Source organism: Melanerpes formicivorus, unplaced genomic scaffold (genome assembly GCF_026170545.1).
Source record: "Melanerpes formicivorus ecotype bairdi unplaced genomic scaffold, bMelFor1.0.p_v2 SCAF_28, whole genome shotgun sequence".
In the NCBI taxonomy this organism is placed as follows: Eukaryota; Metazoa; Chordata; class Aves; order Piciformes; family Picidae; genus Melanerpes; species Melanerpes formicivorus.
This window is the reverse complement of record NW_027142380.1, coordinates 7,841,206-7,861,370: the sequence shown is the minus strand read 5'-3', so window position 1 is coordinate 7,861,370 and position 20,165 is coordinate 7,841,206. Positions and strand designations below refer to the sequence as shown.

Genomic DNA, 20,165 nt, shown 5'->3' with positions numbered 1-20,165 from the left:
CGGGCCGGGCCGGCCCAGCACCACGCCGTGAGGGAGCAAGGGGAAGGCCGGCGCAGAGCGAGGGCGGAGGCTCCCGCTGCCTCCCGCTGCGCTGCACACCGCCCTCGCACCAGTCCCCCGTTCTGAAGTCTCTTCCGCTGCTACTCTCCTCTGAAGGCGGGCCGTGAGGAAGAGGCGGGCCGTTAGGGGGGTGGCTGAGCCGTGCCGAGCCGGCGCTCGTCCCACCGGCGCTCCCTGCGCATGCGAGTCCCCGCCTCAGCGCTACGGCCGCGCGCTGAGGGCAGGCGGCGGCGGCGGCGGGAAGCGGGGTGGTGAGTAGCGCTGACTGCGGGCGGGCCGGCCGCTGCTTCGGCGGGACGCGGCTGGAGGGAGGCTTAGAGCAGCGGTGCCGACCCTGCTGGTAGCTGTGTCCTCGGAGGGCTCTCTCTCCCCTCAGAGGCCTCGGTTCGCGGCTCTTAGCCGCGGTGTGTGTCGGCTGGTGGGAGCCTGGCTCTGCTTGCTGGCTCGCCTCCCCTCACCGCTGGCCGCGTGGTCTTCGCGGCGTCTCCTCCTGTCCCGCAGTGGTCGGGCGTACGGCTGGAGGACTCCGGTCTGTGTCCCCCGTGGGACGGCGTGGGAGTCGGCCTGTGTTTGACTGAGTTCAGCGAGTAGCGGAGGGGAACTCGTGTCTTAATTTGAGGGACCAAAGCCTGTGTCCTCTGTCCTGCCAGCCCCTTGCTACGACAGGAACATTGCAGTTCTACATGCTGCGTCTCTTCTGTAGTGCACAGTGGTGGTCTTACAGAAAAGTCTGTGCAGCTTAATTGGGGATACCTGGTTTTAGGTTTTGGGAATTGAATTGTGGTGGGATGGATTTTGGTCGTTTCTAGGCAGTGGTCTGAAATACCTGGAGTGTGTGTGTGAGCCTCCACATTAGTTTGGGGTCATTGATTTGTGTCAGGGATGCCAGAAGTGCAACAGAGCTGAGAAGCTCTGAGTGGAAACAGCTGGACCCGGCTTTGGGGCTGCTGCTGAGTGTTCTGAACCTCTTGGGTAAATGAAAGTGTAGGCTGGCATATCAGTCTCGAAGGATTTAAACGAGCTGGTGAGTATTTCTTTTATTCTGTGGTGTTAGCTTGTGGTACTCAAATAAGAGATAAGTCCACAGAGATGTACATCATTTTGCAGGTGTTTCTTCTATAGGTACAAATCCATAAGCACACCACAATTTCTCAGTTTGAAAATGGTGAGACTATTGCCCTGGAATCAAGTGATACAGTGAAATGGGGAATTTCACTTCCATATACCTGTCAGTTGAAGTAGGTTATTCATGTGAATTACTTACATGGGGAAAAATTAATCTGTTAATTTATACCTGTTAATGGTTAATGCTCCATGTTTGCTGATGAAGCTGTTAAAATAGGGATATGTTTAATAAAGATAACTGTGAAAGTGGGGAGTAGCATCTTTCCACTGTTTTGCAGTGATCTGTTCACTAATGAGCTGTGGAGATCTAACATCTGCTATGTGTGAAATGAGAAACAACAATTACAAAAAAGTTGCCAAGTTCTAGGAGTGAATTTAGTGTCTTTTTTTTTCCTGTGGAATACAATAAGATGCTTTCCTGTGCTCCAAATGCTTGCATTAATTTACCTTAACTTGTTTTATTAAGGTGTGGAGAGGTGGTGCTTTCAAATCCTTGGTAACATTTTGTTTTGGTGCTGTGGTCTTGATTTTTTTTCTTCTCGAGCATGTGAAAGATAATTTTGTGAGCACCTGAATGTTCTTACAGAATTTTTTGAGAGACACTATTTACTGTCATAAATTAGAAGCTACAATAATCTTTTCTTGTTTTCCTTTTTTGACAGGGCCACCGAGCTAGTGGTTGTTTTTCCTGCTGGATTCACCATGATAACTCCAGCTTTTGAGCTGAGCCAGGATCCGGATTTTCTCACCATAGTAATCAAAGTTCCATATGCTAGAGTTTCAGAGTTTGATGTCTACTTTGAAGGGGAAGAGTTTAAATTTTATGCTAAGCCATACTTTCTCAGGCAAGTAGGGGAAGGATTTAAAAGAAATGGAACTTCATAAGTAAAAGTCTGTAGAGAAGGAACTTCATTTTGGTCCCTTGAGAAGATCCCTCAGCTGCAGGTTTTACCCTCAGCTGCAGGTTTTACCCTCAGCTGCAGGTTTTACCCTCAGCTGCAGGTTTTACCCTCAGCTGCAGGTTTTACCCTCAGCTGCAGGTTTTACCCTCAGCTGCAGGTTTTACCCTCAGCTGCAGGTTTTACCCTCAGCTGCAGGTTTTACCCTCAGCTGCAGGTTTTACCCTCAGCTGCAGGTTTTACCCTCAGCTGCAGGGAATTGTTTTTATGGATCAGGCCTCTTTGTTTCTAGGCATTAAATCATGTTAATGGGAATTTAAGTAAATACTTTTCTAAATTTACAATAGATTTTTAATGGTAAAATGGCCAGACAATTTTCTGTATGTAATTTGTGTGGTATAAGTGTATGTTTTCTGTGTGGAGAGCTGGATACAGTGTATTTGGTGAGGAATGGATTTTGATGCACTTGTAATAATGTAAAGGTATAAAAGTTGAGTGAGTGGAAGTAGGAAGCGAGGTTCTGTGCCATAACCTTTCCCTAGGTAGCAAGTTCCCCACTGTGCTACAGCAAAAGAACAAGAGGCAGGCAGTCTCAGTATGAAAGTGTTAAGAGAACCTCTGACATGTAAGAACTGACAAGCTATTAACCTGTTTCCTGCATTCCTGGACATGTTCCTCCTAGATACATTAGCAGACCACAAGAGTTTTAGTAGACTGGTAGGATGCAGTGACTTAGTTAATCTAAATAACCAATACAGGAACTCTGGATGAGTTCTCATAACTTGTCACAGCAGCATAGTTTAGAGTTTTAAAATTCTAGAGTCTTCCATATGTTACACACTGTGCCAAGGGCAGCACTGCTGTGGTGACTATGACCTTCTCCAAGCTGGCAAACCAGGATCTGTAAACTTCGTGTATCAGCTGCTGATCTCTTGTGCCAATAGTTATGGAAAAAGGTTTTGGAGTACATGGGGATTTAACTGCGTGACTTCCATTACCATCAAAAGGAGTCGTGTAGTTGAGGCCTTATGCTGCTTTTGGAACATGAAAAATTTAAGGATGTTGCTAGGTCTTGTAGGAAGAAAATTAGGGAGGCAAAAGCACATTTGGAGCTTAGACTGGCCTCTGCTGTGAAGGACAACAAAAAGTCCTTCTATAAATACATTAATAGCAAGAGGAAGGGCAAGGACAACCTCCACTCCTTGGTGCACATGGAGGGGAATGTTGTAACAAAGGATAAGGAAAAGGCAGAGATACTTAACACCTTCTTTGTCTCAATTTTTACTAGCAGGACAGAATGTCTTCCAGACAGCTGGCCTGCAGAGCTGGCAGAAGGAGCCAGGGAGCAGCATAGTTTTCCTCTGTTCCAGGATGGGGTAGTTGGTGGTCTGCTCAGCCGCTTGGATCCCCACAAGTCCATGGGACCAGATGGGATCCATCCTAGGGTGCTGAGAGAGCTGGCAGAGGAGCTGGCCAAGCCACTCTCCATCATTTTTCAGCAGTCCTGGCTCACTGGCGATGTCCTAGAGGACTGGAAGCTGGCCAACGTTGTGCCCATCCACAAGAAGGGCCGGTTGGATGAGCCAGGGAATTATAGGCCTGTCAGCCTGACCTCAGTGCCAGGCAAGATCATGGAACAGGTCATCCTGAGTGCAATCACACAGCACTTAGAGGATGGCCAAGGGATCAGGCCCAGCCAGCATGGATTTAGGAAGGGCAGGTCCTGCCTGACCAACCTGATCTCCTTCTATGATCAGGTGACCCGCCTGGTGGATGTGGGGAGGCCTGTGGATGAAGTCTACCTGGACTTCAGCAAGGCCTTTGACACCGTCCCCCATAGCAAACTCCTGGCCAAGCTGTCAGCCCATGGCTTGGACAGCAGCACTCTGAGCTGGGTTAGGAACTGGCTGGAGGCTGAGCCCAGAGAGTGGTGGTGAGTGGTGTTGCATCCAGCGATCGGCCAGTCAGTAGTGGAGTCTCCCAGGGATCAGTGCTGGGCCCCATCCTCTTTAACATCTTTATTGATGATCTGGATGAGGGCATTGAGTCGATCAGCAGTAAATTTGCTGCCAACACCAAGCTGGGGGCAGGAGTTGACCTCGACAGGCTGGACAGATGGGCAGAGGCCAAGGGCAGGAGATTGAACACATCCAAGTGCCAGGTTGATTGGCCACAACAACCCCATGCAGAGCTACAGGCTGGGGTCAGAGTGGCAGAGAGGGACCTGGGGGTGCTGGTTGATGATAGGCTGAACATGAGCCTGCAGTATGCCCAGGCGGCCAGGAGGGCCAATGGCATCCTGGCCTGCATCAGGAAGAGTGTGGCCAGCAGGAGCAGGGAGGTCATTCTGCCCCTGTACACTGCACTGGTTAGGCCACACCTTGAGTCCTGTGTCCAGTTCTGGGCCCCTCAGTTTAGGAAGGAGGTTGACTTGCCAGAGCATGTCCAGAGAAGGGCAACAAAGTTGGTGAGGGGTTTGGAACACAAGCCCTATGAGGAGAGACTGAGGGAGCTGGGGTTGCTTAGCCTGGAGAGGAGGAGACTCGAGGGTGATCTTATTGCTGTCTACAACTACCTGAAGCGGAGTTGTAGACAGGCAGATGTTGGTCTCTTCTCCCAGGCAGCCAGCACCAGAATAAGAGGACACAGTCTCAGGCTGCGCCAGGGGAGGTTCAGGCTGGAGGTCAGGAGGAAGTTTTACACAGAGAGAGTGATTGCCCATTGGAATGGGCTGCCTGGGGAGGTGGTGGAATCGCCATCACTGGAGGTGTTCAGGAGGAGACTTGATAGGGTGCTTGGTGCCATGGGTTAGTTGAGTAGGTGGTGTTGGATGATAGGTTGGACGCGATGATCTTGAAGGTCTCTCCCAACCTGGTCTGGTCTGGTTATTCTATTCCTATTCCATTTCTATTCTATTCATTTCTATAGGCTGAGATGTTAAATTCCAGAATTTGTTAGGCATGCAGTGAGGCATCTTGGTTTTGTTTTGTGGTTTGTTGTTTTTTTGCACACAGATTGACACTTCCTGGAAGAGTTGTGGAAGATGGCAGAGAAAAAGCATCTTATGATACAGACAAAGGTATTAGTTAATGTTATCAGTATATGTATCGTGAAAAATGCAGCTAAGTCTCCAACAATTTCTATTTTGCTACACTGGAATTGCCTGGAACTTCAGTGAAGTATTTGATACTTTAAAGAAATGTAAAGTTTATCCTATGTTGTATTTAAATCAAAAAATAAAGCTGAGGATTTATTATACCTATTTAGGCCATCTTTAAGCATCAAGGATGTGTTAAGAGCTGTGGGAGCTGTATCAGGATTAATCTGTAAAGAAGGCAAGGTAGTGCTGAGTAGAAAGGAGAGAATCCTGAGGCAGTCTCTTAGCTACATCTTAAGAGAGTAGACATTGGCCTTTCTCCACACTCGAAGGTGTGTACTCGAAGGTATTTCTGGAATTCAAGTATGTAACTTCTGAAATGAATGTGTTCATTAAAAAAAACCAAACCAGCACTAAAACCTGTAATTTGCTGCTAGCAAAGTACTTGACTTAATAATCAGCTTGCTGAGTGTATTTTCCTGTCCTCTTCTGTTGATTACTTGATTAGTGGAAGGATTAAAAATAAAACAAAGCTTCTTTTTCTATTTGTTTCTGTTTATATGCTGTGAGTTCAGAGAGCACAACTGCTTAACTATTTTGTATCATTATGGTTTTTGAATTTTGTGTAACTTCTGAAGTAAGGTGCACAGAGATTGATGCCTAATAAAAGTGCTGCCTGCAGGGGTCCCATCTTCTGCGAGCCTTTTTCTGTAGAGGGGAAAAATGCACATTTTTGTTTGTCGTGGTTGTTTTAACACAATAACTATATTCTGACTTTCCTTTAAGGAACTTTTACAATTCAATTACCTAAGGAGATTCCTGGCCAGTATTTCGAGGGACTGGACATGCTAACATCTCTTTTAGCACCGAAGAAATCAAGATCAGCAAAGCCTCTAGTAGAAGAGATAGGTATGACAAAAATTACCTTGTTTATATTAGTAATACGTGTGCATAATGAAATAATTCTAGCTGATAGGTAGCAGGAACACATTATTTCTGTTTTTCTAACCCAAAGTATGAGAAGGATGTGAATAAATCTGGAAGTATGGATAAGCATGGAAATAACTGTGGGGTAGGTGATATATATAGCACCTCTGTAGGCTTTATATTGCTCTGAAATACGCTTAACAGATGCGAATCCTCTGTAGATCTTTGTACCCCTCTAGTGGCTGTATCCTACATCACACACTTGAGTCTTCTGCTTCCCATACTCCGGCGCAGCTGGACTCTCAGCTCAAGTGACAGCAGCTAGTTAAAACCATAGGTTCTGGTGGATGACTTGTTTAACATCAGTATTAACAGACAGGAATGTTTGACTATCTGAGTTTAATTTTGTAATACTCAACCTTAAATTATTGATAATATCACTTTGCTCCTGGCAGGGATCTTTTAACATCCAATTCTGACACTAGTGGAACCATTGTTTCAGTCTTTGAGGGAATGTACTTTAAAGCTTTAGTGTTCCTGATTTTTCCTTTTGAAAGCTGGAGGATTTGGAGCAGGACCTGTGGATTGCTGCTGTGAAGATGTCTGTGTGACCCAGTGTTGTAGAATTACTGACAAATGGAGTAAAATGAGACAGGCTTAAGGTGTGATCCGTGCTTGCCTTTCTGTTACATCATGTATATGTTGTATGTAATAATTTTCTTTCTGACCATACAACGCATACAGCTGCCTCTGCTGACTTGTCTGAGGAGGAGGAAGAAGAATTTGACTGGGAAATAGAGCAGACCCCTTACAATGAAATTGCAGAAAGCTCTCTACCACCAGAGTACTGTTACGGATTTGGGAATTTGCGGTCAGGGGTGTTCCAGCGGCTGCAGGTAGAAGCATTTTTGCCTTTTTCCTGTCATGAAAGTTCTGGGTCACTTGTTGGGTGGGCTTCCTGCTTAATTCTGTAGTCAGGAGAGAATCATTAGGTAGCTGTGACAGAATATTCTGCTTTTGCATGTAGTAGTATAGAGGAACCTTTGTTCTTGCAGAAGTAGGGGGTGGTTGAGGCTGAGTTTATTCTGTAGCAGAGTCAAGAGCCTGACCTGTTTCTGCAATAATGGCAGTGTTAGAAAGGCCTGAAGGGGGTTCTTGGCAAAAATGGCTTCTGGAAGTGAGCTGCTATCACTATCACAGTTCAGCTGCCTGTGAAGATGTGGAGGAAAGGCCTGGATGGAGTAGGCCATGTGAATAGTTCTGGCAAGCTACAGTCTACAGGCCGTTAGCATTCTGCTGTTAACACTTTATATCTGGTGTTGTCTTCTTAATAAATAAATTTTGTGAATCATAGCTGAGGCTTGGTCCTCTAAGTGTTGTTCCATTTGCAGGATGAGCTCAGTGATGTTATTGACATTAAGGATCCAGACCAAACTCCTGTCGATGAACGTAGGAGGCAACGCCTGGCAGCTGAGGCTGCCAAGTTTGACCCTGACCATTACCTGTGAGTATTGATGTATTTCACTTTGTCAGGTGAAGATACCTTGGTTGAAAAATACTCACTTTTTCTTTTCATAAGTGATTGGTTTTAAGATCACTTTTGGAAAGAATGGAATCACAGGATCATTAAGGTTGGAAAGGACACCTAAGGTCATCAAGTCCAACCTTCTACCCAACATCTCCATGACCACTAGACCATGGCCTGAAGTGCCACCTCCATTTGTTTCTTTTTAACACCTCCAGGGATGATGACTCCACTACATCCCTGGGCAGCCTGTTCTTATTTATCTGTTTCTTTGTCTTGTCACAGTAGGCCTTAGAGGATGTGTGTAAGCAATGTCTTGTGTCAGTGTCACACTCTTCTGTTTTGGGGTTCTCTGCTGTTTAATTACTGCTTAAGTCTGTACCCAAGCAGAGACTGTTGTGACTGTTGCAAAACTTTGTTTCCTAGTCCACCTCTTCAGATGAGTGGCCAATACTTGCCAGCATTTTTGGATTGTAGATATCAGAACTTTGTTTTTCCCTGGTGAAACAAGCATTACTGAACCATTCTGGTCTGTAACTTCAAAATTACAAAGTTTTTCTCTAGGCCACTTTGGGTTTTGCTTTCATCTCCTGAAACTTTTTTCACAGTGGAATGAGAAAGAGTTTCTTTGTGCTTTGCATGACTTCTTGTTTTGCTTTTTTTTCTTTTTTCCCTAGAGCTGATTTTTTTGAAGATGAAGCTATTCAGCATGTTTTAAAGTACAAACCATGGTGGATTGATGCTCATAAAAAAATGATAGCCTTGCAGAGAGAAAGTCATCAGGAACATGACACTCAAACACTTGGTGAGAACAAGCATATATGTACACACCCCCTCTGTTGCTTGGGTGATAATTGCTGTGGTGATACTGTTTAGGTTATCATTCTTTAAGCAAAAATTTTGGTTTTAACCTACTATTTTAGCTCTTAACTTTTATTCTTAGAGGAGTACTGTTACTTCTGTCCTCAAATAGCATTTTTGTGTTCTCTGATGAATAGTTACATGTTATGAGACAGTTGGGCTTGGAGCACTTGGCTGTTTATTACAAAGTGGTCATTTCCCTGTTAGTTGTGTAGTGTATGAACTCTTTTTAATCTGCAGAACAGATTTTTGGAGGTAACTGTTCCTAAAGGCCATTCTGGAATTTCAAGTGTCTGTGAAGAAAAAATTCCCCTTTAAGGCTATGCTGTAGTCTTTGAGATTTCAGAGGAGCTGTCAGTGTCAGTAAGTCATGGCATCTGAAATCAAATCAAACCCATCTTTGTGTAGTGATTGTAATAGCTAGAAAATAGGTCACTTATTGCTGGTGCTTATCAGCTCTTCACTTCAGAATTTTCAAGGAGCTGTTCTCCCTTTCCTAGTTGTATTTTCAGTGGAAAAAGTAGTCAAGACTGGATTTTGTGCCTGCTTCCACATATGGTGCAGGCACTTCACAGCAAGTTTTCAAAGAAACAGCTGTGGAAGATTGTGCTAATATGAGCCCTTATCTCTGTCTTCTGGAGGATGTTTTATTTACACAATGCAACAGAAGTTGAGGGTATTTATTATTCTGCTGCTATTTTTATGCATCCCAGAATTTTTTCAGAGGAAAATCTTTGTGTCCTCTCAGAATGGTTTAGATTGGTAGATGACCTTGTAACAACACTATTACCAGCCATCTGAGATTACCTTGCTGTACACAGTGACTACAGGCAGCAGTGCAAGTTGCTGTTATGAGTTTTCTTTTATTGTCCTTTGTTCATTTCCTATGTCTGAAAATCCTATATTCCTGAAGTAGATAATGATAATCCCTTCACCAGAAGTTCTTAACAAATATTAGTGCACTAATAATACCTTCACTTTCATATTTTCTACAGGAGAAGAACAATAGAATTTGGGTAACTTGTGTATTTTACTGTGGGTGTAATCTGATCTTCATTACTGGGCTCTTTTCAGCCTCTCAAGTCAGAAATTGTTAATTACATTCATCATAAGCATTTGATTTAAAAGCATTGGACAAAGGTACAAGAGGCTTGAAAATATAATAATGAGGGGTCTTTGTTTGTTTTTATCCATTCATTCCTTTGTAAATGGAACACTGCTAATGTTTGCCTATGTTAAGAAGGATAATGAAAAGGGAGAGCTGCAGAATGTGATTTTTGTTGACACAAAATGGGTTTACTCCAAAGTGAGATTCTGAAGGAAAATGCCCATATGTATGTGGCTGGGGTTTAAAGGCAAAACCAACGGACAAATTACTCAAAGGCCTGACAAAGCTGCTAAGGAAAGTGAGGCAGAAAACTGGGCTACATAGAAGGTCATCTTTTCTCTGAACCACTTGTTAGAGCAGATACATATGTCCTAAAGATGATTTAAAAACAAATAAGTTTAGTCTGACCTTTGCACATCTGAGTGAAGAGGCTCCTGTAGTTTTGTGGACCTTTAGGAAATGTAAGTAACGTAAGAGGCCATCTGGTGTTTGGGTTATATTAATGACAACATCCGACCCTTAGAGAAGAACTCAGTTTTGGTAACATTCTTACTGCTCTTTGTCTGGCAGCTGCTTCTGGGAATGGTGAGCAGCTGAATGAGGATCTGAAACTGTTGGAGGTACTAAAGCTGAGTGAGTTGCGGTGAGCAAAACCACCATGAGGGGGAGTACAGGTTCCACTTGAAGGTCTCTTATGAATGGAAATACAAAAGGGCAGGCAGGAGGTGGGTCTGGGGTGTTGGACCTGGAATCTAATCATCAACAGGATGAATTCCCTGTGGTTTTGTGGTTCTTTTATGCTCTGGCCAATCTAGCTAGTCTGAGTTACAGATTCAGGAGCCCTTAGAAGCTGGAGGCAGTTTGACTGAATATCTGCATTCATATGCACTGCAGCATTCTTGCTTGGTAAGTGGAAGTGATATAGCAAAGGCACGTAAAAGGAAAAAGGACTGTGTCAAATGAAGGACCTTCTTGAGAAATCTCATGTTATTTCCACTAGCACTGAGGAGCAGTCTGCCTGCATTAAGCCAAGATGTTGCTATTCAGCTAGAAGGACAAGCAAACTGTCACTGGTATTAGAGTGCGGTTGTAGTAAGGAGCCTTTGAACACTAGTGTTTAGCTATAAAAAGCCAAAGGGTACTCAAGCACCGAAGCCCTGGGGACTCCAATGTTATATGTATTTCACTATGTTTCAGGGTGTTTTATGAAGTGATATGTGCTGATTCTTTGAGCCTCTGTTAGGCACACATTGCCCTGCAGGTAGGTGTGAGGTCAAACCTTTTGTCTTCTAAAAATCGGATACAAATGTCCCCTGTTTACTTTTGAACCTCTTTAAGGGCATAGAGGAGGAGGAGTTGAAACCTTCGTGCAGTTTCTTTTTATTCTTTGTGTAAAAGAGGCATGAAGTGAGGAGTACCTAGAGTTCTCACTCTTCCTGAGTCCCAGATTTGTGTAGGATTTCTTACTTCTCCTGAGTTCTGAATTTCTGTTAAAGAAAGCATCTAAAATAAGGCAATTTCTGTCATCTTTCGTGATGGGGACTTTAAAGCATACTGCTTATGGAGAGACTTAAATACCAGGGTGTTTAAAACATGTGCAACTCACAGCAGGTGCACTGCCATGGCCAGCTTGCAGAATTAGTTGTCTATCCTGTGTTAAGGAAGGTTTTAGTTTTGATTGTGTGTGCTGTCTGAAGCTGTTACATGAGAGCATGGAAATTGAGAGAGGTGATGAAAATCACATAGTGTCAGATGTGCAGCACTGTGTGCTGGGGAAGTCCACCCCCCTCAAACATGAAAGGATGTAACTTTACAGAGGGTTGTTTATTGAACTTAAGTGACTGGTAAGACAAGTTAGAAATGGTAATGCTAAAGCTGATAATAAATCTACTGTTGGGCTATTTGACACCTTTAGAGTTCCTGCATTTTGTGCTCTGTTACTGCTGCCTTTGGGACAGTCCCTATCCACACTCCATGGAATCAAGAAGAGGGAAGTGACTCCTCGAGTTACTACACAGACAAATGAGTTTAATGTGGGAAAGTGATATAAAAAATTAACAGGTTCCTTAGGTTTCAACTATCTTTAGAGATATATCTGCCTGGATGCATTCCTGTGTGATCTACTCTAGGTGATCCTGCTCTGGCATGGGGGTTGGACTTGATGATCTTTCGGGGTCCCTTCCAACCCCTAGCATTCTGTGGTTCTGTGATCTTTCCTTACGCAGAAACACTGAATGAAGGACAATTTTTGGTTTCCTCTTTCTGCTGATTTATACTGATGTCCTTTTGGTCCTTTATCTTCATTGGTTTCTTGGAAGCAAAAACTTGATTACTTTTGTATTTATAATGTCTTTGGCTGCAAGGAACAATTAGAAATACAGATTGCTGGAGGGTTTGCTCTTTTTTTTCTTTCTGCATGGCATTAAGTGAAGTGAAGATTTTGTGTGGCTGATTACTGCTTTTACTCTCTTGCTTTCATTCCTGGTTATTCTCTCTTTTGTTTTTATATCATCAGGGTTTTTTTAATGTCTCATTACCAAATACATTTTTTAGATCAGCTCTTTTCATTAGCATTTAAAGTCTTCAGCCTTCAAGTCCTTACCTTGAATCTATTTTTATTTAACCTTTTAACTTCTTCTCCAGCTTGTGTGCATGGTGTGTGTATTTTGGCATCTTTTAATTTTTTCTTTTATTGTCTTAAGTGTCTCTTTTGTTTGTCCTTTTTAACATTTTATTGTATATTGTCTCTTCTTGCCCCTTGTGGGGCTTTGTTGTAGTCTTGTTTTACTGCCTTTGCAGTATTGCTGAGGGATCAGACGAACTGGAGAGCAAAAGTCACCATTGTGAATGTAGCAAAGTATCACTTTTGGAGTGGACATTTCTGAAGCTGAACGGCCCAGATTTTATTCATAGTTACAATGTCTAATGCAAGTCAAGTAATACTCCATAAAGCCTGACTAATTGCACAGCCTTTCCTGTGAGGGAATAAAACTTCTGGAAAGCTTGCTTTCTGCTGCTGCTGAACATTAGAGCCTTGCTTCTACAAATTCCAGATGAAAGGTTTTGTATTTTGTAACAGTCACGTTCAACTTGGTTAAAAGTTCATTGCTACTCTACTTCAAATTGCACAACTGTAAAAACTCCTTTTTGAGGTAACACAATCTTCAAAGGCTCAGCCTGACATATGTATGTAATATAACATTGATATGCTCCAGGGATAATTTGTTTTCTTTAAGGTAACCTGTCATGCTTCCAAATGACCATTCCTTCTCGCTGATCTCTTTAGAGAATGAGAGACTATTTCTTTTTAAAGATCCACCTTTCAGTCGGGCTCTGCTCAGATACATACCATTACTGGTAGATTCATAAGTTTAAGATGAACCATTTTCCTTTTTTTATCAGATTTCTGCAATTGTTCTGTCTCCCTGTTCTACTCAGTCTTCCAGGCCTTTGCAGTGTGTGTACCTCCCTGGCACTGTTCTACTACAGTCCAAGTATTTTTCATGTGGGGAATGATTGCTTCTTTATTCATGCAAAATTCTTGCCATAGAGATGATAGATCTCTATTGTAAAGGAGCTTAGATTTTAAAAGGTAAGAAGAGTAAGACATGGAAGAAAGAACGATGTGTGATTTTGATCTGGTTTGTAGGAAGTGCAGAGTTGTTGAAGAATAATGACAAAAACTAGTTTCAAGGGAGTTGTGAGGTCTAGGAAAGACTGTCCCAGTCCAGTGACTTTATGGAGAATGGCTGGAGGAAGAAAATCAGAAATGGTAGGGAGGATATGTGCTGTAAAGGTTGATTTAAGAATTGGAGAAGAATGGGGGAAAAAAAAAGATGGCATGTGAGGGTATTTCTTCCATGGATGGAAGAAAAGATATTTGTGGGGGAGCTAAAATGTGAATGGAAGAACTGTAAAGAAAAAGGTGGGATGGACAAATCAGACATGACTGATTGTGGTTCAGAGTGAGTATAGATGTGGAGACTGCTTTGTTTTTAGGACATTTAGTTCACCTCTGGAAGAAATGGGGCTTGTCTGATCACAGTCTCTTTGATAGAGCTTTAGGGGTTCTCAAAGCTGGCCATGTCCTCCAAGTTCTGCAGAACTGGCCCCACACACAAGCGAGGGAGTGCTTTTATTGACCCTTCAGTGCTATCTTTTTAAAAGTTGTAGAGTCCACAGGAAGAATATATTACCAGTGTCAGTACTGTGGAAAGTTGTAGGGGGAAATGCTGATCCTCAGCAGAGCCTTTGGGCATCCTTCTAATCACAGTAGTGCTGCCTTTCCTGCTTTTCTTAGGAAGAACTTGAATTGTTTCCTACTGATTAAAATCAATACGTAGCCAATTAATCTGCTGTCTACTGACTAATCTCCTGTTTTAACTGGTGTTGCTGATTGTTTACCTTACAAGCATAGAAGTACATATTTAAAACCTTTAACACTGTAGCACAGTATTTTAGTTAACATTAAAGGAAAAAAAAGAGCGGAGATACACAGTTCTGCTTAGATACTTTCTTTTGAGGTAACTGTGGTACTCAAGATCTTCCTTCACAGGACTGTGAGCCAAGACTCTGCTCTCACCAGAAGGCTGGACCAACTGATTATCAGAGATCCATCCTGACATACTCATCTGTAATTCACCAACTCTGACCACTGAGTCAGCTATCTGTCTTGATAACACATTTTATCTAAGTGCCCTTAACACATTTAGAACCCTAAGAGCCACAGCAGTCTTGAGATACAGATCTCTCACTGGCTTGATTTAAGTGATGGGATCAGCAGTGTGAAGTATCAGACTGTAAGAAAACAACCTCTAGCTGTCAGACCTCATCCTCCCCTTTGGAGATTAAACTGTGCTTCATTGACAGCTGGGTACTGTAGGGCAATTTGAAATATGTTTATTTTAACATGAGGGATGACTAGTTGAAATAAAGGAGGTGGTTAAAAATGGTAATTGCTGTAGTATCATCTAACAGTAACTTTATGTATGAGATGAATTTGATTCCTTTAGTAACACATATATTATTGCAGAGTCATGGTTTAGGTCTTGACAAATGTATGAAACATTTTAAAATCTAACTTAAGGAGAACTTGCAAATTTAAGTGCTTTAAGTAGCAGCAAATGCTGCTTTGCATTAGGTGACTGTTGTTCTACAAATATTAGATGAAACATTAACACAAGTGCACAAAAGAGTACAGGTTTTATAGCACAGAAAATGCAGTAATTTTGCTTGCTTTGTTAATCTTATGCTATGTAGTTTTTGAACTGGGAATACAAAAAGGTAGGTAGTAGTTTTGCTGTCTATGAGTTCCAAGCATAGAGTCACAGAATTGTTTAGGCTGGGAAAGAACTAAATGATCATTAAGTCCAACCATTAACCCAGCACCGCCAAATCCGCTGCTAAACCATGTCCCTTAGCGGCATATCCACACATCTTTTAAATCCCTCCGGAGATGGGGACTCCACCACTGCCCTGGATAGCCTGTTCCAAGACCTGACAGCCCTTTGAGTAAAGAAACTTCCTAATGTCCAGCCCTAACCTCCCCTGGCACAACTTGAAGTGGTTTTCTCTCATCCTGTCATTGCTACTTGAGAGAAGAGACCAACACCCACCTTACTCCTAACTCCTTTCAGGGTGTGAGCATCTCCCCTGAGACTCCTTTTCTCTAGGCTAAACCACCCCAATTCCCTCAGCTGTTCCTCATGAGACTTGTGCTCTAGACCCTTAACCAGTTTTGTTTGCCTTCTCTGGACACCCTCCAGCACCTTAATGTCTTGAATAATTTATTACTCAAAAGCTTTAGGGAATGGCTAGATATTTATTTGTAAAATTGGAGTATTTTCTCCAGAGAGAGAAATGTTATTTAGAACACCTGGCACTTTGCAGTGAGTTAATGAACATCTTGTAAAATCTATCTGTGGGAATTGTCTGGTATGCCTCTTGTTTACTGTTGGGTAACAGATTGCACTTCCTGTGTTTGTGGTCCAGTTGTTTGTGTTGTGATGCTTCAGAGAGTTTGCCTTTTAGAGGAAGGAAACTTCTCCTATGTTTTATGAACTTCTCTAGGAGTTTATTTTGCTTTCTGCTTGGGAGGGAGATATGGTTGGCATTTGTATGTTCCTCTAGAATGTGGATTTGGGAGAATCTGAGAAATGCTTGTTATTAAAACTTCAGAAAACCAATTTTTTGTTCTTTATTTTTGCTATCTTTATTGGACCATTTCTTCTCTCTTATCAGAGTGATTAATTTTGATCAGTTATGAGACACAAACTTCAGGTTGTGGTTCCTGGTTCAGAAGAATGGATTCTCACTAGTGGGTTCAGTGCTGAATATAATGAGTTTCAGAAGGAAAAGCTGTGCTCCTAATTCAGGTGCAGCTCGGCTGCTGACTGCAGCAAGCACAGGGGGGTAGGTGTAGAAATAAGAGAGCTGACCTGTTTAATGGCTCTTCTGTCTGTGATAGATTCTTCTGTGCTTTCAAGGAATTACATAGCTGCTTTGTTACAAACTTCTTTATTCCTGCAGTCATCAGAAGTGTTTTCATGCTTCATGAATTTGATCTGTAGTGATCTTTGCTAAAAACTTCTGGCTGTTTGCTTTTCTGATTTTCTTTTCCACCTTCAGCCTCAGAGCCTTGCTTCTCCTTTGTGCTTCTCTTCAGGGTGAAAGTGCCACTTGAATGTGATTTTAGAATAAACTGTGTTGTGGAGAGGGTTTTCTAGTGAAAACTAGCTGAGATGGGAAATGCCTTTTCTCTTTCCAATTGGACCTTCAAGCTGTAAACACCCCGTTGTGATACCTCATTAAACCACCCTCCTGTAGCAACACACAAACTGGTTCTATGTCTTTCAGAAATAATCATTACCTCTTTTCAAATGTGCTACAACACTGCACATCTGGTTTTAGGAAGAATTCTGATATGAATGGCAGAGGTGAGTCACTGAAGAATCAGTGCCATTTGAGAACTTACAAATGGGCTGGTAGAATCTATATTCATCATCTGTATTTGTGATTTAAGGGCTAATACTGAACTGCATTGCATTAACAGCAAAGCAGAGTTAGAGCTGCCATAGTCTTGCTAAATTGTCACTTTGTGCTGGATCATGGTGAGTGGAAGAAATTGGCTTTCTTGAGGTGATATAAAAGCTGGAATTTCTTCTTTTTTTCTGTGGGAGCATGTAAATAAATGGATCTGGCTTGATGCCAAAGAAATGTTTAGCTCATCAAGAAGTTTCCATAGGAATTTAAATCAAGGTTTTCATGGTTATGAAGCTGATAGAAACATTAAAAAAAGTTCATAAAGGAAAACATTTGAAAATGTTTCTCTTAATTTGTAATTTTATGTCTGGAGATGAGGTGTGTGCATATGTACATGCCTTTGGCATCACAGGCATTGCTTTCAAAACATGTAATAAAATTAGAAAGCTTGGAGGAAGCTCCTGGGATGAAGACCACATGTCTGACAGGCAGACTGTGTCCCTGAAAATGTGGATTGTGTGAAATGATGATGAGCAGTGTTTAAGGAGAAACATCTATAAGCACACTTGCAATCATCATCCTGAAGATAGAGGAATATGCAAGGGGTAAAAAGGAACTTGGCTTAGTAGCAGTTGTAGCCTTTTCTTTCTGTAACATGCACCCCCTCCAAGGATTTAAATGCCCCTGTCCCAGGGGTCCAGGGTTATTCCCAAATGGCTCATGCAGCTGAGAAAGAGCTGTGAGAGAGTCTGCAGAAAAATAAGAGCAGTATAATTGCAGGTAGGATTGCTGAAACAGGACCTTTGATAGCTCTGGGATTCCAGAGGCAAATACCTATGCAAAGACCTAAAATCCTAAACTGGAAAAACTGGGAATCAAGTGTGGGAATTGTTGGGTTATCGGTTGAGTTGTTAGCACTGATGAAGCTGGTGGAAGGTGACAGCTCAGCAGTGTTCAAGGATCTGTCTCAGGGAGCCACAAGGACTTAACCCTTCCCAGCCACCTGCCTGGCTAGAGAGGACTCTTCAGGTGCTTTATCAGGGGTGATGAACAGGTTAATACTTAGCCAGTATCACATGCTCATCTTGGTGTTAACCATTAATTGTTCTACATGTTACTACACCTTGCCTTCAGCTTTTCTCTGCCCCAGCCAAGTGTGCCAGAAAGTAATGACTCAAAGGGGTGATAAAAGAATAATTGAAGGGAATTTCAGTATTAATTGTAAGGTTTTGGGTTTAATCCCACTCCCCCTTAGAATAAACAATTAAAATTCAATTAGTTAAGGAGTATATCTTGTCTCTACCTCTGGCACATAGGGTTTCTTTTGAGAGTGTAAATGAGTTCCTGTCCTCAGAGAAATCTTGTTCAATGACTGGTATTTTATACTCGGGCTGGCTCCAGTGTTACTGGTGCTCCAACAAACTGTGGAGTGGGACTTCCTCAATGCAACACAGCATCAACTGTCAAGCTAGTAACAATTTTCTCCCATCAAGTTACCTTATTCCTGTAAATTTCTTCTGTGATGTGACTAAAAATGTGCTCACTACATCTCTCCCATTGAGTAGATCAGAGCCTATTGACACGGAACACCTGCACTGCATGCAGCCTGGGTGAAAATCTCTTAGCTCTGGCTTCTGGCTGTTTTAATTGTACTAAATGGCTCCTTGATTTACTTCAAGTTTGTAGAGATGGCTTCTAGTCAGTTATCTACTTCATCTCTACTGCTATTTCAAGGCAATTCTGCCATCCTTTCTGAAGTGTTTGAAGTGTTCTTCAGAAGGTTACCATTCAGCATTCAATATCCATGCCCATACTTTCTAGAGGAATATTTTGATGCATTGTCACAGCATGCCAGCTTTGTTGCCATCTTTCATATGCATCCCAAAGAGAAAGTACTGGGTAAGAAGGGTTTTTTGGGTTGGCTCAATATAGCCATTCCGAACTAGGTGAGGTACAGTAAAGATAAGCAAAATGTGATGGTGACTGATAGTGGCTACCATAGGTCGTTGGAAAGGAGATGCAGCTGTCACACTAGTGTTGGTGGGTGTAGGATTTTGAACCTTCTTCAATCTTCCACAGACACTGGAAGGATATTATCAGACAGCATAAATGCAGCTGCTAAATCCTAAACAAAGCTCCTAAATCAAGCCTGGGTTATGAGTTGAAATTCAGAGTTTTATAGAATGGTTTGGGTTGGAAGAGACCTCAGCGATCATCTAGTTCCAGCCCCCTTGCCATGGGCAGATTGCTCAATTGATGAGACTTGGAAATACAGCATTGTACCTTTTCTTCCCCCCCTCCCCTTATTTTTCCCCTTCTTTTTCCTTTCTTTTTTTCTTCTTGTTTCTTCCTCTTCTGTTTCTTCCATTTTTCTACAATTAGACTGAATGTTTGCTGTCTTGTTTTCTTATTTTTATCCCATGCAGCGTGGACTTAGACTTCAGTTTACCAAGATCCTGAATGTGCTTTTATATCTATATGAGACACCTAGGCACCCACAGAAATCCTTGGCACTTTCAGAAAGGTTCAATAGTACCAATGTGTACATGCAGTACATTGCAGGGCTGGAACTTGACTTTGAAAGGAATATATTAAGAATTTAATCAAAGTGAAAACTGAAAGCAGGAATGATTTAGGCTTTTTGTTGAGTGATGAGTGACTTGTGATTAGTTATAGGCTTCTTTTTAAAGGGACTATTGAAGTAGTATTACCGCCTATTAAAATGAATGTGCCAGCTTTAAATTCATAATCAATTACCTTTTTACTTTTTATAGTTGTCTTCTCTGAGGAGGAGAGAGAGCAGATGAGGAAGTTCACAAATAAATCTTATCTGCTGGATAAAAGAAGCCGTCATCGTGTATATCTTGGTTTAATTGATATCCTGCTGGCATATTGCTATGAAATCTGTGTCAATGAAGGAGACAAGAATGTAAGTCCAAAAAAAACCCTAAACCATAAAAATTGAGTCTGTTTAAGGAACCTAGCTCTGGACTTTGTACTGACGTTTAGGAAACTTGCCTTTTAAAGTGAACTTACCTCAAAGCATTAAAAATACATAATCGAGTAAGTTAAAATGAAAGACTTTAAATCTCTAGATTGAGCTCTTGGGATGTATGTGGGGTGGGTCCAGGGGAGGGCCAGGAAGATGATTAGAGGGCTGGAGTACCTTGCTTGTGGGGACATGCTCTGAGAATTTAGGCTGTTCAGCCTGAAGACAAGGCAGCTTGGGGGAGACGTTAGGGTAGCCTTCTAGTACCTGAAGGGGGCCTGCAAGAAAGCCAGGAATGGACTTTTTACAAGGGCTTGTAGTGAAAGGATGAGAGGGAATGGATTGACGCTTGAGGAGGGCAGATTTAGACTGGAGATTAGGAAGAAATTTTTTTCAGTGAGGTTTTAGAGACACTGGAACACGTTGCTCAGGGAGGTTGTGTTGCCCACTCTCTGGAGGTGTTCGAGGCCAGGGTGGATGAGGCCACGAACACCCTGGTCTAGTGAAAGGTGTCCTGTGGCAGGGGGTTGGCACTAGGTGATCTTTAAGGTCTCTTCCAACCTAAACCATTCTCTAGATCCATGATTTAATAC

General features: G+C 42.4%; 1 protein-coding gene across 3 annotated transcripts in view; it reads left to right on the top strand.

Moving 5' to 3' along the window:
• The first annotated feature begins 282 nt into the window (after positions 1–282).
• Positions 283–20,165, top strand: part of SHQ1 (SHQ1, H/ACA ribonucleoprotein assembly factor) — a 61,231-nt gene continuing 41,348 nt past the window's right edge. The window contains exons 1-8 of one of the 3 annotated variants that reach the window (XM_068154370.1): positions 283–311; positions 1,848–2,030; positions 5,099–5,163; positions 5,968–6,090; positions 6,853–7,004; positions 7,500–7,612; positions 8,311–8,438; positions 19,358–19,512. In XM_068154370.1, the coding sequence (XP_068010471.1) occupies positions 1,888–2,030; positions 5,099–5,163; positions 5,968–6,090; positions 6,853–7,004; positions 7,500–7,612; positions 8,311–8,438; positions 19,358–19,512 (879 nt within the window). In that variant the 5' untranslated portion in view covers positions 283–311; positions 1,848–1,887. Of the gene's footprint in view, positions 312–1,046; positions 1,085–1,847; positions 2,031–5,098; positions 5,164–5,967; positions 6,091–6,852; positions 7,005–7,499; positions 7,613–8,310; positions 8,439–19,357; positions 19,513–20,165 lie in introns of those variants that run through there. The other 2 variants (XM_068154372.1, XM_068154373.1) reach the window with 2 other exon arrangements.